General features: G+C 35.7%; 1 protein-coding gene across 2 annotated transcripts; it reads left to right on the forward strand.

Moving 5' to 3' along the window:
• Positions 1-1298: 1298 nt before the first annotated feature.
• On the forward strand, positions 1299-18282 carry LOC132625934 (uncharacterized). 2 transcript variants are annotated; one of them, XM_060340588.1, is made up of 28 exons: positions 1299-1619; positions 2907-3001; positions 3655-3754; positions 4054-4158; positions 4310-4472; positions 5466-5583; positions 5679-5741; positions 5860-5940; positions 6095-6189; positions 6286-6436; positions 7401-7487; positions 7952-8071; positions 8143-8271; positions 8357-8454; positions 8955-9078; positions 9861-9968; positions 11601-11739; positions 12272-12376; positions 12788-12848; positions 12966-13041; positions 14223-14408; positions 14527-14637; positions 15606-15767; positions 15855-16013; positions 16242-16472; positions 16643-16807; positions 17225-17322; positions 17418-18282. In XM_060340588.1, exons 1-28 carry the CDS (start codon positions 1448-1450, stop codon positions 17956-17958), a joined length of 3843 nt encoding a protein of 1280 aa, XP_060196571.1. In that variant the 5' UTR covers positions 1299-1447; the 3' UTR covers positions 17959-18282. The 2 variants fall into 2 exon arrangements, with proteins under 2 accessions (XP_060196571.1, XP_060196573.1); XM_060340590.1 differs by lacking the exons at positions 1299-1619; positions 2907-3001; positions 3655-3754; positions 4054-4158; positions 4310-4472 and adding an exon at positions 4550-4980.
• The last annotated feature ends 415 nt before the right edge of the window (positions 18283-18697 follow it).

Raw genomic sequence — 18697 nt, forward strand, 5'->3', positions numbered from 1 at the left:
ATATTGGAGCTAGAGTTGGAGTTGTGTTTGGCCATAGTTTTTGCAAATAGTATTTTTTCTTGAAATGTACTTGTTTTAGTTGTGAAAAAAGTGAAAAACTTGTTTTTTCTTGTTTTTTTAAATTCCAAATACAACTTCAAGTTGTATATTCAGAATTTTCATGGCCAAACACTAATTTTTGAAAAAAGTGAAAAAAAATTATAGAAAAAAGTGAATAATTCTTATGGCCAAACGGCTCCTTGATATTTTGGAGTTGGAGTTGAAGATGGAGTTGTATTTGGTTATAGTTTTTTCAAAGAATATTTGGTTGTTTTGAGTAGGCATTTGGCCATAGATATAAAAAACAAATTCACTTTTTTTAAAATTTTTGAAGTTAGAGTTGGAGTTGTGTTTGGCCATAGTTTTTGAAATTGTAGTTTTTGGTGAAATGTAGTTGTAAAAAAGTGATTTTTTTTTTAAAACAAGTTTTTTGAGTCTTTGGTATTCCGGAATACAACTTCAAGTTGTATTCGGAATATTTATGGCCAAACACCCAAAAGTGAAAAACAAAGTACTTTTTGTGTTAAACTATAAATAAGCAGTTTATCGTATTAGTTTAATGCTTATTTCGAAAAGTGTTTTTTAAAAAAATACTTTTTGTGAGAAACAGTTTATATTTGGCCAATTAATTTAAAAAATACTTTTGAGCAACAATTAGTATTTGATCAAGCTTTTAAAAAATGCTTTTAAGTGTATTTTTCTCAAAAGTACTTTTCAAAAAAATATTTTTAGGGAAAAACTATTTTTTTAGCTTCTGAAACACTGCTTCTGCTACTCCCCAAGAGTACTTATTTCTCCCAAAAGCGTGACTAAACACCTCACTTTCTTTTAAAATAAGTGCTTTTAGAAAAAAATAAGCTTAGCCAAATGGCCTATTAATGATGGAATATCCACCTTATCAACCAAACTACCCTAAGAGTCCAATCAACTAAAGCTAGTAATGCGTAGCAAAATCTTTTTTACATGTTAAGAAGGTGAAATTAAAAAATGGACTAATATAAAGCAGCAATTTGCAGGATTGTCCTTCGCTAGGGTTGGTCTTTAATTTTTATCTCTCAAATTGGTGATCTTTAAGTGTTGGCCTTCACAAAAAATCAGATTTGAACATCGCTCAATCAAAAATTTAAAAAAATTCGCAAGATAGAGTTTTGTAATACAAATTTTGTCTTAAAAGCTAGATATTGACCAAATATTACATTACTTTGGGCTATTAAAACCCAATGTCCTTTCCCTTATAAAATACATCCGGTTGGTTTGGGCCAAGTAAGCCCAAAATTATCATAACTTTCATTTCTTTTTCTTTTCACAGCTCTGGATCTGAGCATTACAGCAAAACAACTCACAACACAAACTACTTATACTAATAATATTCCGGTACCGGTGAGTCACAGTCCAATTATCACCGGGGATGATGATGATGGATCCGGGGAGCTCGACACTTGGCAGAATGTTATTGGATGAGATCACACCAGTAGTTATGGTTCTTCGTACGCCACTAGTTGAAGAATGTTCAAAGAAGAATAATGAACTCTCATTCATTCAATTGCTCTCTCCTTTCTGTAATTTCAACAATATCGACGGTCAGTTAGTCAACTTAACGCCATTTCAATTACTACAATTTTTTTTTTTTAATTTAGTACTCCTTCTGTTCCAATTTATGTGATACTCTTTACTTTTTAGTCTGTCTAGAATACTCCGTCAGTCTCATTTTATATAAAAGTGTTTGACTTGACACGAAATTTAAGAATATTTGGTTGTTTGAATTTATTGAAAGTGGAAAAAAAAAATGAAAAAGTGAAAAATAAGTTTTTGTTGTTTTTCAAGTTGTATTTGGAATTCTCACGGACAAACGGGCCCTAAATTTTTAATTTAGCGCTCTGTCTGTCCCAATTTATGTGACACTCTTTACTTTTTAGTCTGTTTAGAAGAATGACACCTTTCTTTCTATATTTGGTACTCCCTCCGTTCCATTTTATATAAAGTTGTTTGAATTAGACACGGAATTTAAGAAATAAATGACAGGTTTTTGAAATTTGTGGTCTAAACAAACCGTAGAAATTTGTGTGACTAGAAATCATTTTATTAAAGGTAAATTTAAAGTTGAACTGTTACTGTCATTCTTTTTGTGTTTATGTGACAAAAAGAATTACTACAGATTTAATTTTTAATTTATTACTCCCTCTGTCCCAATTTATGTGATACTTTTTACTTTTTAGTCAGTTTATCCCAGTTTATGTGACACTCTTTACTTTTTAGTTTGTCTAGAATACTCCGTCAGTCCCATTTTATACAAAGGTGTTTGACTTGACACGAAGTTTAAGAAATAAACGACTTTTGAAATTTGTGGTCCAAAACAAACCATAGAAATTTGTGTGGCTAGAAATCATTTCATTAAAGGTAAAAAGGTAAATTTAAAGTTGAATTGATACTAAGTATACAGACTAAAAAAAAAGAGTGTCATATAAATTGGGACAGAGGGAGTAACAATTTGACTTTAAACTTTCCATGTTGCCCTTGATGAGATGATTTATAGACGGGTCATCTGTCACATCCAATTTACAATTTTAACGTTAATATAGTACTCTTTCCGTTTTAATTTGTTTGTCTGACCCGGAGTTTAAGAAAGTAAAGAAGACTTTTAAATATTGTGGTCTTAAACTTAAGGTATGTAGAACGTACAAAAATATTCTTTATTCTTGTGGCCTTAAACATGACATGTGGAAAGTTAGAATTAAAGAGTTGTCAAAAAAAAAAAAAAGAAAGGGACTTTTTTTTTTGAAACAGACTAAAAAGGAAATTAAGACAAATAAATTGAAACATAGGCAGTATAAACTGTTTGTGAAATGTTTACTTTATTTGAAATGCAGTGCCAGTTAGAACTGCAAGTGATCAACCTTACAGGGTGAAGAAGTTCAAATTGAGGTTGTTTTATGCTGAAGATATTCGGCAGCCCAATATTGAGGTACTTTCTTAGCTAAACAAACTTGAAAGACAAGTACATGCTCCAATTTCTTATTAATTGTTACTATATTCACTGATCAACCAGATGAATAACTGCTACTTTATGTTCGAAGTAACAATGATATTTAAACCGAAAACTAGATTGTTTGAACGAGGGACCTCAAGGAGAATTTTGAACTCCCTTAACCACTGAGCCAACCTCTACTCTTGTGTTCAGGGGATTCAAAATCTATATATGTACATAAAAAATGAAAAAATTACCTTATATATACGGTGTGGTGTGAGCCTCTTCATACTGTTGAGGTGGTTGTGGCACAGCAGAAGTGTATGTCATGACATCTTGTGAAGTTCGTAGTTTTCAATGGGAATAAGGAAAAAGTTTCAGGAAATAGTGTTCATTGTCTTGTACATGGTTGCCTAACACCAAGCTTTAATCTTTGTGAAAATAATGCAGCTTTGCATTTAATCATCTGCATTTGTGGAGGAATTAGTGATAAGCATGTCCTTTCAAAATCTTTTTCTGCTGAGGGCAGAATCGTTAAAGTATTCAGTGTATGTTCTATTTGTTGGTTTCTATGACCTGAGAACTGAATGATGGTGTCTTCCTTCTGTATAAAGCTTATTGCCTTAAAACTGACATGTTTTCTTGTCTAGGTTGCAAAGGAGCGGTTAAACCAAGTTATAACTGATGCTGGAGAGAAAGATCTTTCTAAATTATGTTCAGAACCTCTGCAAATTGAGACTGTGCTCAACTGTAAGTTTTATGCCAGCTACATTAAACTTGTTAAATTCTTTTTCATACTAAGAGAGAAGGATATTTAATCTCCAACTTTTATTATCAACTGATAAAACATAGGACTAGCAAGATTGCAATTCACTATGAACAGCTACATTTATAACTTGCTGTTTTGCTCCTGGCCTAGTTAGATTTTTGCTTTATTTATAGTCCCATAACCAGTTAATTACTTTCTGTGTTTGGAGTTAAAAATATTTTTCTGTCTGGAAGTGTGGGATATTTTTGTTCAACTAATTCCCTTATGATGTGGTATGAAGCTTCTCAAAACGAGTTCCTACCATCATGGTTCCAATATTTCAACAAAGAGCTAGTACGTACAGTCTCCTTTTCAGAACATGAAGCTTTTGACCATCCTGTGACATGTAAGCTACCTTTATTTTTCTGACACTTTTTGAGAGTCACTTTCCCACTGTATTTCCTGTTTTCCTTTTCAGAAATGAGGTTCCATCTTACTTTTCTGAATTTCTGCTTCTGGCTTACAATGCTCCTACCTCTGTTGTGATAACAATATAGGTCTTTTGGCTGTTTCTTCGCGGGATGAAGATCCTATCAACAAATTTGTTGACCTATTTAACATCAATCAGTTGCCTTCCCTATTCAATGATGGTGTGATGGATCCGAAAATTCTAAAGCATTTTGTATTGGTACACGATGGTGAGGAAGTTTCATTAGAAAGGTTTGATGCTCTTTCCTTCATTCTGAATTTGTGCATGGTGTAATTTAACACGGTTATTTATAGTTAAGGGGAGAACGTGAAAGCATCAAAAGGATATCCATTAACATATCAATTCTAATGAAAGACTTAAGAGAAAGTAGCAGAACTCTGTTGGAGATGTCCTCTTTCTCCTTCCCTTTGCCTTCAGTTCCTTTCCAGAAAATCATGTTTCCAAACCCTTCTAGGAGCTCCTTTTTCTGTATTAACATGGGACATGTAAGGGCTAATTTGTAAACTAGAAAATTTGGATCAGCACCTAGGCACTGTTGTTAGAGCACACAGGTATTGACCAACAGCTACAACATAATGCCTGCTGCCCAGAACCAGGCTCTGGGCTTGTGGAGCCTAGCGGTTGGTGATCTGTAGAAGCAAAATTTCCTGGTCTGCAGCACTAAGTATGGGCCAATCTTCTCTTTCTGCTTTCAGCAGCTCAGTGTTGCTTAGATGGCACCAAGGCACTGTTCATCAGGTCATTTCTGTTCCTCGTTTCTTGCTTCTTCAACTCTCTGATCTCATCTCTTGTTATTCGTTTCTTTTCCTAGATATTCTAAGTGGTATCTCCTTGCTTGAATAACCTTCAAACACAACAAGGAGCCTTGTCAATGCTCAATCAGAACATAGAATTCATCACTTAACTAGTCCCAAAGCCGCACAAAGTCACGTTGATGTGAACTACGTGCAGTATCATCAAGAATTTCACATTTAACTTAGTCTTGGGATGAATATGCCGAGCATAACTATAAAAAGGCGCACAAAACTCAAGAGGAATAGTATGTTGATATTTTCCAACTTCCGTAGGCCTATCAATATAGTCTTTTTCCCCAATGCATCTCAAACTATCAAATCTGTTTCTAGACTTGTGGTTTAGTCTTGTTGTGGTGGTTTTTGGGTTATGAAAAGATGAGCTCAATTTTGCATGATGTGGCTGTTAATGATGCTCTGTATTTTCTACAGAGCAACCAAAACCTTGGCAGAGATGAGGAGCACTTTTGGGGCTAATTGTTGCCATTTGCTATGTATTAACTCCTCTAAGGATGGGTCAGAAGAACATGAAAACCTATGGGCTGCTTATGTAAGAGAATCTTCCGAAGCTTATGTTTCACATCATATCTATTGTCTTAGTTTATCAGATGGATTAAAGAAAATTTATTTTCTTGTGTCTCACAGAAAACTGATATTTCACATGGCCAGCAGCTACGTTGCTTCCTTAGCTCAGATGACTTGGATGAGGTATTTGTTCCTGAACCCTGTATGGCCTGAACTTAGAGGTACTTTCTTAGGATAGCCGGTCATCGACATCTTTCTCCTTGATATAAGTAATTACTTACACGTTTGTTGAATTGAGCAGATGAAAAAATTTGTTCAAGATCTATCTTCTAAACATATCATTCCTCATATGGAGCAAAAAATCCGTCTTCTTAATCAGCAGGTATCCCTCCCCCCCCCCCCCCCCCCCCCAACACACCAAAACACACACACACACAAAAAAAACTGATTTTTGGAATTTATTTTATTTTCTGGAAGTTGATGATAACATGTATGTTGCTTCTGCGGGTTTTTTCTGACTTAGTGCTAAATTTCAGGTTTCTGCAACAAGAAAAGGTTTTAGAAACCAAATAAAAAACTTGTGGTGGAGAAAGGGGAAAGACGATGCACCAGAAAACCCAGCTGGTCCAACGTAATTCTGCAAGCTCATCTTTTGTCTAGTTTGTTACATGGTTGTGTTTTCATTTATCTTTTCATGACTAATCAGACTTTGTGATTGCTTTTCAAGGTATACTTTCAGCTCTAATGAATCACAAATAAGAGTTTTGGGTGATTATGCCTTCATGTTACATGATTATGAGCTTGCATTGTCTAACTATCGTCTACTTTCTACCGACTACAAGCTCGACAAAGCATGGAAACACTATGCTGGTGTTCAGGTAGTTCTTGACATTATGTATTGGTTTCCACTGTTACTAGCAGTGAACTTGTTCTAAGCTAATTTTCTGGATAGTACATCACTTAATAAAGGACCTGTCTTTTCTTAACTTGGGTTCCCAAGGTGCAATTGCTGGTCCATGTTGTTAGATGAGCAAAATAATGAATGTCCAGGGAAACATAGGTTCTTCTTGTGTATTTTTGCCCAATTATGAATTTTGTCAGTTCTCATGTCTGTTTGGCCTAAGGAGTTATCCAATTAGCGAATGGCATTCTTAAATCATAAACAGATGTTTCTGAAAATATGGAACACCTTGTGTCTTTATTGCAATTCTTTATGAAATAGATTGGAAAATAGTAAGTGCTAGCGGGCTGTCTTCTTTTTGGGAGGAAATAAAGGAAATTGTTGCGATTGTCATATTTGGTGCGGTTAAATCGATTGTGCTAATAAAATTCGCTATTTTTGGTTTACCTATTGTTTCACATGTAATCATTCATGAATGTAGTTGCATATCCAATTTATTTTGGGATAAGACCTACTTATGGGTTAATGTGAAGGTGTATCAAACATTTTGAGAGAACTGGAGTGTTAAATACATTGGACTAGAGCTAGAGTATGTTATTCGTGGGGAAGATCTTGGAATATCTTGGATTTCTATTTAGATGTATCTTAGTATTGATCCAAATACTGCATTTTCAGATATTCTTGCCAGGAGGGGAGATCCAATAGACATGATAAGTTGTTAAAAATTTAATTACTTGTTGACCCCTTTCTTTAGTTTTGATGCATATGGGGTGAATATGCATACATCTATAATCAACTGGAGTTATAGAAGGGACATGAATGATGGACTTCTACTTAATGCTTCTGCTGGTTTTATTCACCTGGACTATCAAATCCATTTTTTTTTATTACAAGCTTTTCTTGATGCATCTTGCCCTTAATTTTTTCTACTCATATTGCAGGAAATGATGGGACTGACCCACTTCATGTTGGATCAGTCGAGAAAGGATGGTGAATATTGCATGGAGAATGCATTTACTACATATTTAGTATGTACGCATCCCTCTTCTGTGTCGGTTATTTGAACTTTAGTCTGTCACTTTTATTGCAGTTGTCTTTTTAATTTCTTCACCAGTGACTGAAAAAGAGAAAAAATGGAAGAGTATGTGCTTCACAATTTTTAATATATTTGGATAGATCAAGGAAAAGATGGTAGTATTCACTACCGATATTTGTTTAGAAACCTGTTTCTCTTAAGATCTGCATGTTAAGCTTTTTAAGTGACCTAGCAACTGATGGCTCAAATAAGTTGTTTTTTTGCATACTTTTTAGTTTACTTAGGTGATGATATTCTGGATTTAAGTGTTTTCTGTTAATTATCTTTATTGTTGTTATTACTATTATTGTTGTTATTATTATTATTGCCCTTCAATTATTTGGTATATCTTATAAAGATGTAGTCTTAATACGATCTAAGGTTTTGATAGATCGATAAAACATAATCTTTTTGCAGAAAATTGGATCATCAGGTCAGAGAAATGCTACACGTTGTGGTCTTTGGTGGGTAGAAATGTTGAAGGCCAGAGATCAGTATAAGGAGGCTGCCAGTGTATACTTCCGTATCTCTGGTGAGGTAATGCCCAATTTTGATGTCTTGGTGGATGACAATCCTTATTTCCTGTTCTGAAGAGGTTTATTCTTTAGGAACCCCTCCATTCAGCAGTAATGCTCGAGCAAGCATCATATTGTTACTTGTTTTCCACTCCTCCCATGTTGCGCAAGTACGGGTTTCATCTCGTTCTTTCTGGGGACCTGTATAAAAAATGTGATCAGGTATTTGTTCTCGCCCAACCATGCATATAGGTTCGTAAAATGCTGTGATCTAGACTATAACTATTTGTTCCGTCTCCATTATCAGATAAAACATGCAATTCGAACATACAAAGGCGCTCTTTCTGTTTTCAAGGGAACCACATGGAGGCACATTAGAGACCATGTTCATTTTCACATTGGGAAGTAAGTTATTAACCACCTCATTGTGTTTTCAGAATCATACTTAGGTCATACTCTACCATGACTTTCTCGCTTTTGTTATTCCTTGTTTTCATATTGTTTTCGATATGCTTTGCCCTATCTGACCTTTTGTCTTGTTTTCTTCTCTTGAGTCGAGGGTCTCTCGGAAACAGCCGCCCTACCTTTCAAGGTGGGGGTTAGGTCTGCGTACACTCTACCCTCCCCAGACCCCACATGGTGGGATTATACTGGGCTTGTTGTTGTTGTTGTATACTTAGGTCATACTCTACAGACAACCTGCTCAGGAAAGCAGTTGACACCATTGTTCCCACAGTTTCTTGCTTTTGTCCTTCCTCTAACTTTCTAATTGCATTGGTTATGCCATATCCTTGTACTAATCTTGCAACAGATCCCGTCCCTAGAGTGCCAGTGGTTATAGACAAGCTAGTTAAATTACCATTAGGGAAATAGGGAGTAACATACTAAAGTTGTCATTTATTCAGGTGGTATGGTTTCTTGGGGATCTTTGATGTTGCTATTAAAAATATGTTGGAGGTTCTAGCTTGTGGTCATCAATCTAAGACAACACAGGAGCTATTCCTAAAGGATTTCCTTCAGATAATTCAGGTAAGCACTAGTTTTGGACCCTGATATTCTCCTGTTTCTTACCTGTTAGTTTCCCCCTGGTTGGTTCCCGGACGGATCATCAACTTCAAAATTATGGCTACTTAAATATCATTGAGTTCTGGATTTACGGGTCTACCGGTTGGTTATTTTCCTTGCTGAGATTCAATTACCCACTCCAATTTTTTGAATAATCAGGACTCTGGAAATAAATTTCAGGTGAAATTTATATTAACACCCAATGGAAGAGAGGTGCTAGTGACTTTCAGTATTCATAGACCAGAAGAGAAAAAGAATGCCCTGTTTGCAAGATGCGATGCTTCTAGATTTAAACTTAGTAGTTTAATTCAGCCCACTGTTGGCTTTAAAAGATGGTAATTGTCAAAATTTGCTGAAGATAATTTGGTGTGCTAATATGTATTAGCTTCAGCATTGCCAGAGATGGTTTCCTTGACCTATGGTTTTGATTATTTATATAATATTCCAACTAGAAAAAGAAAAAACTTGGCATCTGGAATAGTTCTCTTAATTTGGATCCATAGAACGATCTTGATTTTGACTTCACTTAATCTTGGTTTGTAACAGCCGTTTCTGTTATGATTTTAATCTTTACGGATTAATGACAAGTGTGTTGAAGATGCACCAGTTGCTTTGCAAGAGTTCTTAACATACTGCTTTATTTTTGTCTCTCATCTAGTTATGTTGCATACTTTTTTTAATCATTATTGTTCTCGATCTGAAATCCATGTTGTCCTTGTTTACTCTCTTATTGTAATATTATGAAGCAAACAGGCAAAACATATGAGGTTCCAAAGCTTCAGTTACCAGTTATCAACATCCCTTCAGTCAAAGTGGTGTACGAGGATCATCGTACCTATGCATCCCAAGCAGCTGTAAGCTAATTAGAACTTTCTAAATCACTTACTTTTTTCTATTTGCTTATTGTTTTCTGCTCTTTCCATTCCTTTTTGGTTTTCTGGAATCTATTAAATGCCCAAGGCCTTCTGACTAGTTACCCTGTCCATCATCAGGTTTAAATTATTTGTTTCTGTTACGCAGTGAATGATGCAAATTTTTGTGCTAGTTAATAATGCTTGCCTAGCATTCCTATTCAATGATCTCTTTCACTAAATGTTGCCTTTTGTTTCCCCTTGATTATGTGTTTTTGCTTAGTTTTCAGCCGTTGGTCCACCGTGTTCATCCTCATTTTCTTGCATTCTTGTAACTGTGAGAAAATATACTAAAAACATTTTGCTGGTAAGACTGGGCTACCACAGCAGGGTCTCATTAATGTAATAGACAGTGTAACTTCTTAGTCTTGATATTCTCCACCTATTTCTTTATCCTGCCCAGAGTTCATTAATTGTTTCTTCTGATGGTCAGTGTTTTACTGTTCTGGTCTTTGTCACAAATCTTTTTCTAAAAGCTCTGTTCATAAATGATTTCGTGTTTTAACTTTGATGGGTTGGCCAACTTGTGATTTATCTTTTCCTATTAACTTGCCTATAATACCCTAATTTTGTTGATGGTCAGCTAATGCTCTTCCACTTTTTTCAATTTGAAAAACATAAAAAATCTATTTTTCAATAGAATTATCCAAGATATGAAGTGATCAAGCATCTAGTTGTTGAAGTGAGTTGTTCGTAAAACAACAATTATCATAAACCTAATGTTGCAAATTGATAATAGCATCTAAAACACTTTACCAAAAAAAGATAATAGCATCTAAAACATAGAAGCCAACAATGTCAAGCATCCTGGGAATATATTCTAATTTGGTTTAGGACATTCCTGTTGCTTAATCTCATGGAATACCTTTGTGTTTCAAGTGATGTTGCTTCCCATGTGTCCTCCTTGGACGTGTCACTTTGTGTTCCATTGCTTGTGCTTTGATGTGTTCTTCGTGAAGACTGGGGAATCACTGCTCTTGGGGGTAGCGATCCCTTTCTTTGTTCAATATTTTGGGTTTCCTCTCTTTGCCTTTTGTTGTTGGTTATTTCTTTGTGGGTGTGCTTTTTCCGCTGTATAATTTCTCAGTTAATTACTATAAATCTGCTAGCCTTCAAACTTACCCAATTAACAACTTCAGATGTGAGGTCCTCGTGAATGTTGCAAAAACAAACTGCTTCTGGATCAACCAAATTGTTCCACCTCGTAATGCTCAACACCATAAGTTCAAACCTTGATTCAATTACACACTTCACTGGTCTTTTTTTTCCGTTTTCTTTCTTCTTCCTTATTTTTATCTTTTCCACTCCACCCAAGCTGGTGTCTGTTACTGGTCTGTCATATAAGGTTAACTGAAGTCAATGGACATATTCTGTCCTTTTGAAATAAAGTGTAGTGTTTAAACATTTAATGTCCCACTCTCTTTTTCATCCTTTCTATCCACAAGGCTTTCTGCTAGTGCTGTGGCATATTAGAGTAATTGGATTCATTGGACTTAATTATGTCTTTGATTATATTATGAATTCTTTTATCTATTTAAAATTTCTGACACGATTTTTTTTTTTTTGGAACTTCAGATTCATGTTAAAGAAAGTCTTTGGCGATCATTAGAGGAAGACATGATTCCAACATTGTCAAGTAAGAGTAATTGGCTGGAACTGCAATCTAAAATTTTGCCAAAGAAGTTGAAAGAATCAAATATTTGTGTAGCTGGAGGTAAGTGACTGATCCTATTTCACTGTTGATAAATTTGAACTCCTGCCTTTTGCTGATGAGCTTTTGTTAAAACATGATTGTGTTTGTTATGTCATTAAAAGAAATGCTGCAATGCATCTAAAATACATGATTTTGTCAAACTGTGGAATTTATATACAGGATCAATATTGACAGGAATATCCAGATCCCTTCTAATACCCTAATTCCTCAACTGACTTATGATCTGTCCGCTTTTTTTCATTTATGGAATTTTCTTTAAGGATGGAAAAAACATGTACATAAGCATAACAAGGAGGTGCAGGATTAGCAATAGGTAGTTTCTGTAAAATGCAAGGTTTTTTTTTTTTTTTTTTTTTTTGGGGGGGGGGGGGGGTTGTGTGGGGGGGTTTGAATTGTGCCCTTTTTAGAATTATTCTTCACAGTGCTTCTCTTTTATTTATAATCTTCCATTAGTACTGTGATTTTTTTCTTGTTCTGCATTACCTTGTTAATTTCCTAAAATATCTGAGTTATTCTTGCTTCATTTTTGCAGAGGCAATTGGGATAGCAATTGAATTCAAAAATCCACTTCTAATACCTGTTTCAATATCTGGTGTTAGCCTAATTTGTGAACATTCTCCAGTAGTATCTGAACCTGGTAAGTACAATCGGCAGTTTAATGCCATCTTCTTTCTGCCTGTCGAAAAAAAAAATGCTGTCTCTCTATGTCTCCCTGTCTGGCCCAAAATTCTCACCCTTCGCTTTTTGGAGACAATTTATTGAACTTTGACCGCACTTTTAACAGCTTTATATTCTCAGAAGAAATAATTTTGATTTAGCTCTCAGATATCCAAATATATTGTGCAAATATTTGTAAAAGTGGTCAAATTGTCCCTCAAAAAGCATATATTTAAGAGTTTTGGGATGGAAGGAGTACTTATTTTCATTCCTTTTCACTCGACGATGAAATTGATAAGCTTTTTCAGTTTGCTCCTTCACAAATATTTTCTCCCTTAATACAGCTATCTTAATATCAGAATCATAATAAGTTCTATTGTGAATGATGTAGATGCAAATAATTCAATTGGTGATCAAAATGGCGAGACATCAAACAAATCAGCCACTAGTGGGTAAGTATATAAAGACTTCCTGAATTGGACTTTCCAGCTCGCTTATGTATTTCCAGATGATAATTTTATCCCCTTTACACATGCTTATCATGCTGCACATGTTGTTTGATTCTTCAGGAATTTTACTTCTGATACAGCTCTATTTACATTATCGGAGGCTGATGTTGCCTTGGGAGAAGGTGAAACAGTACTGGTGAGTTTTGCCAAGTAAATGAACATGTCTATCTGGCTGCTTGTTGATTTCGTTTAGGCTTTTCTTGTCCTCCCTGTTCGATTTGGCAGGGGTGCTGAATCTGTTATAGGGAAAGATGGCATGACCTTTTGTCTCTGGTGTATTACAACATTTAGCGAATATGTAATAAGGATCCACCGTCAACAAAGATTATTTATGAAAGACCGGAGCTTGTAAATTTGAGGTTTCAGCAAAATTCAAGCAATTGAGATGGAAAGAATCATCCTCTAGTGCTGCATCATCACTTTAAACCCTATCTTTTACTGTTGAAGCTCTCCATTAACTTTTACATGAGTAATTGGTCGAATTGTCCAAACCTCAGAGGTCTGAGAATTATGATTGCTGATGCAAAAAGCACAAAATATTTTTCTCTCTGATTTTCAATTAATTAGGCTTCACTGTTGTGATTTCTACTCCCCAAACTTACCTCATACCAACTTTTTGCTTGAATCATATGCTAGACCTGCCCTTGCTGTCTATTGGTTGCTGGTCAAACAGACGAGGCATTAGAATAAAAATGGAATATTTACATTTCATTCTAACATTAAACTACCAGTTCTGTTTACCTATTTCTGTGGTAATTAAACAGTAATTTGTTGTATGTCGATTGCTTCTTTCTTAACTGTCTCTGTCTCTGTGTCCGGTAGTTTTATAATGCTGTAAGAACTGGGGACTTAGGTTTTTATTATGTACATATTGGTATAATCAGAATACAAGTTACGATGAAAAAACTAGCCACTTATTTCAAAACCTTAAGGCAATAAGTGAGAGTAATTCAAGATCTTTACACACACCTTCCAGCATGTGTAACTTGAATTTGGGGTTCACACATCAACTTATGTGCATCTGGACTGATTCACCTGGTAACTATTGCTTCCCACTAACACATGTATCGGGTGACTTTGGCCACCAAGATATGTGTAAATAAGAAAAAATCACCTAGTGTTTGTTGTCTTTGCTGAGATTTGAACCCAGGTCTCAAGAGCCGTTATTACCACCTCATTGACAGCTAGGCCGTACAGTGTTGTCGTCTCAGCATCTTATGTGCATTTCTTGCTTTCAGTATCAGTGTGAGTCTGATGTGCCGCGGATGTAGTTTACTTCTGTCGTGTTAATTATCATATTACTATTTCAACTTTCAGGTACAACTAACGGTTACTCCAAGAACAGAAGGTACTCTCAAGATAGTTGGTATAAGATGGAAGCTGTCAGGTTCATTGGCAGGATTTTGTACTTTTGATCCCGACTTAGTCAGAAAGAAAGTTGTGAAAGGAAACAGGAAATCTAAACAATCTACAATCGATAACCTGAAGTTCTTAGTCATAAAGGTGATTTCTTCCTTCCATGTCTACGTGTTTATTACCTGTATGTAGACAGTTTAAGATGTTTTTGAATTTTTTTACTTGGAAGGCCAAATTTACATTTTTATGATTTGACCATATGCAGAGTCTACCGAAGCTCGAGGGCTTCATTCATCACCTCCTGGAACCAGTTTATGTTGGGGATTTGCGGTGTATTGCTCTGGAGTTGAAAAATCATTCTAAAATTCCGGTTAAAGTATGGTTCTTCTTTTATAGTATGTGAAGTGTTCCTCGTGTCTGAACATCAGAATGACAAACATGCCTAGTTTCATTTTCCCCTAAAGTAATCATATCCACCTAATAAAGCTGTAGAATGTACTTCAATAGAGATTGGCTTATCTTAGCTGATATTACTGTTGCATTGGCTGAAAATGGGTGTGTTCAAAAGGCATTAGAACTGCCCTACTTTGTGGGCAAAACAAATCACGAGTCAGGACTCCACAGGAGGGGAGGCTAATATTAAGTTTGATAGGGGACATTGCCTTACAGTCAAGTCTTTTGGAGGATATTCCATATGAACCAGTAATTTTTAAATACAGGTCACTGAAACTATAACCCAGGCTGGGAATGAAGTTTGGAAATGTAAGGCCGAAGTTCTCTTGTTTCAAGAGATTGTCAATGTTTACATCTATAGAAGTAGGAAACTGAAGAGGAACTCTAGGGAAAAATGTTTCATTCGATGCCATCACCTTTATTTTTGAGTATAACCATCTTGTACTTATCTACTGAACCGACTAATCCACAACATAAATTTATTAAAGAGATAAAATTAAAGAACATATATTTTCTGATCCAAGTCTTGGAGTGACCAGCTAATCCACCAATCTGCATAGCTTCAACTGCTGTTGTGACCGCCTAATATATTTCTAGGTTAATGCCCTGTTTTTTGCTTATAAGAATCTGTGCTACTACGAGCAAATAGGTCACACTGTCTGATTCGCCAAATTTACTCATTATCATCTACATTGATGTATTTTAGATACATATAAATTGAGATTACATGAAACATAAATTGAGAGACACCTGAGTATTTTAAATGGATACATGCAAAATGATGCCCAAAGATGAACTAGCACATATGGTTGTTGAAAATAATATTAATTTGGAGTATCGTTTGTTGGAAAAATTCTGGTTCTACTGATGAAAGCTGTAATGTCCTGGCAGAAATTAAAGATGAAGGTCAATCCTCCAAGGTTTCTCCAAATTGGACACAAAGAAGATCTGGAAGTTCAATTTCCTGCTAGCTTGGAAAGAAAAAGTTCAAGACAAAGTTCTTTGAGGTCAAAGACTGATAAAGTATCGGATGACATCTTTCTGTTTCCGGAGGTCAGTGGGGGCTAAAGATGTTAGCCATCTACGTTTTAAGCCGGATCAGACCCCTTTATCTTTTCTGTGTTTTATTTTGTTTTATAGGACACAGCAATTGCAGATGGAGCTCCAGTCTCATGGCCTCTCTGGTTTAGGGCTGCAGCTCCCGGAAAAATATCTTTATATTTATCAGTATACTATGAGATGGGAGACATATCGAGTGTGATGACATATCGTACCTTACGCTTGCACTTCGATATAGAGGTTGGCTCCTGCTATTTGCTAGATATTGATTGTGTAGATTTGTTAGTATTGTTTCCAGTTGAGAAATGTCTCACGAATCTGAGCAAGTGCTATTGTCTTACAGTTTCTTTCATCCTCTCAGCTAGTGTGTATTGATCAAAAGTGACCGAGTTATTTTTCCAAAATTTTGCTCTCACAAGTACCTGCAATATTTTCCTTGCTGTGAAGTATCTTATATATCATTTATAGGTACTACCATCTTTGGACGTGTCTCTCCAAATCAGCCCTCGTCCATCTAGACTGCGGGAGTTCCTTGTCCGAATGGATGTTGTCAATAGGTCTAGCTCAAAAGGCTTTCAGGTTCACCAATTGTCATCTGTTGGAAATGAATGGGAGATATCATTGCTCGAACCAACTAAGGTCCTCCCTTCAGATTTTCTACTTGCTGGTCAAGCAATTTCATGGTTTCTCAAGCTCAAGGTTAGAAATGGAGCGTTTCCTTGTTCTGCTTACTAATTTGATGCAGTCCGACTTCAGCTTTCCAGATATATTCCTTATCTGATATTTACTATGCAAGGATATTTTTTTAAAAATTAACCTATCAAATAGTTGTTTTTGCTTTATATAATGGAATTCCTGTTTGTAATCAGAATTGTAGGTCGGTAACTGATAAAGACAGTGCTTCTTCTCTTTGCCCTCCGGAGAAGGCAGACATCAACTTGCTAGGCGGCAGTGAAATGCTGTTTGATCTATACAGCTCTCCCTTGTCTGAATTTCACCATTATGAAAGAGTGCACCAGAGAATGTCGGATAAGGTTCATTAATTACTTTGCTGTATTCATCATTAATTAGGGGAAGTATTTAAGTGTTATGTTGTCATTCAATACATTAAGAATAAATCATTGTCATCATCTTTCCTGGCCCTCACTGTGGAATTTTTCCTGGTTTTACAGTAGGGAAGTCCTGTAATTCCTCAAAGGCTTATTAGTTATGAGGTTGTTGTGCTTGTAGTGATAGTTGAACTATAAACAACTGCGAGAGTACTAATGGGCAGTTGTAATTATCAATATTTTTGATAGCTCAGTGGTTCAGAGAGGTTTCACGAATATGTTGTACTATTATAATTCCGAGTTCACTTGGCTTGTATATTTATGATTTCGAATTCAGATGTGTAGTCCCTTACTATGCCTTACTGCTGTGCTCAAAAGTTTCTTTTTATTTGAATTGGTCAGGAGCACGACGACACAGTTGACTTTATATTGGTATCCAGATCGCAAAGTGAGGAGAATAAATGTGAAAATGTTTTCTCACATCACATGTGTCACAACAGGCAAGGGTTCTGTTATGAGAATGATAAACAGATATGTATATATATAAGCGTGTTTCACATTTCACGGATCTGATCTTGTTTGTTTTATTTTACAGTGTCAGGACCAGTAGCCCAATATGGTGGATTATGGATGGCCCTCGCACTGTAAAACATGATTTTAAGGAACCTTTCTGTGCGATTACACTAAGGATGATTGTCCACAATTCCTCAGATGATATTGTGTCCGTTCGCTGTATTCCGTCTGATTCCGCGGTCAGCATCAGCTCATCAGGAAATGCATCTGCATCTTCTGGAAACGAAGTAGGCTGGCACGATTTGTCACTGACGAATGACATTAAAATCACATCTGATACCTTGGGGGCTCGAGTTGTGAAGCCAATGTCGTCTGATACAGTTCCGCCTTTCATTTGGTCAGCTTCAAGTTCTACTCATTTTACACTCGACCCGTTATCTTCTAGGGAAACTCCTATGGAAATTTGTGTATTCTCAACTGGCACATTTGATCTCTCAAACTACTCATTGCACTGGAGTATTTCGTCCCCGAGTGATAAACGGAAAAATGGAGACGAATCGAGAGCTTCATCGGGAACATGCCAGGGCCATCCATTCTACATAACATTACTGCAACAAGATTAAGAGAACTGCTTATAATGTTTGCTGTATTTGAGAAGAGTGCAGTAATTTTGTAACTTGTAAATTGTGATGTTCTTGTATGTACACAGAAGTAGAAACTTCAGAATCTGGAAAAAATAAAACAAAATTTTGACTGATAGCAATAGGGTACAAGTCTAATTTGTTCAAGTTGTAATTCACCCATTTTGTGGTTTAAGAACGTGGAGGGTGGAAATTTTATTTGTAACTGAGTTTCATATGGATTGATAACTATCCTTTTATTTGTGAGACGTTTGGAAAAGGAATATTTGAATTTAATCATTTGTACTGAAAATATACCAAAACAAACAGATGTTACCGATGTCCAGTTGAATATTATTAATCTTTTTTCTTTTTGTGGTCTGGGCAATGAGTTCTTTCTGCTTGACACGTAATAAAGGATATGTTTGTCATATTTGGGGATGAGTTCATAGCGTCAATTTCTTGTCACATGTGCCGCGCACTTCGTTTGTATTTTTCCACAATACGATTTACAGATTTCATTAGTAAATGCAACTTGTAAATTTCATTCTGAAAATGTGATTTGAACTAATGACATATTACCTCAGTTATTCTGGGAGGCACGTAAAGCACATTCTTGACAAGGTTCTATATATTTTGGAATTCTCGCAAAAGTATACATTTCTTAAATTTTACAGCAAAAATTTCATATTTTGGAAACAAATTCTTTATTAAGTACCGAGGGTATATCAAATGCAAAGAA

The sequence above is a fragment of the Lycium barbarum genome, chromosome 2 (genome assembly GCF_019175385.1).
Source record: "Lycium barbarum isolate Lr01 chromosome 2, ASM1917538v2, whole genome shotgun sequence".
Classification (NCBI taxonomy): domain Eukaryota; kingdom Viridiplantae; phylum Streptophyta; class Magnoliopsida; order Solanales; family Solanaceae; genus Lycium; species Lycium barbarum.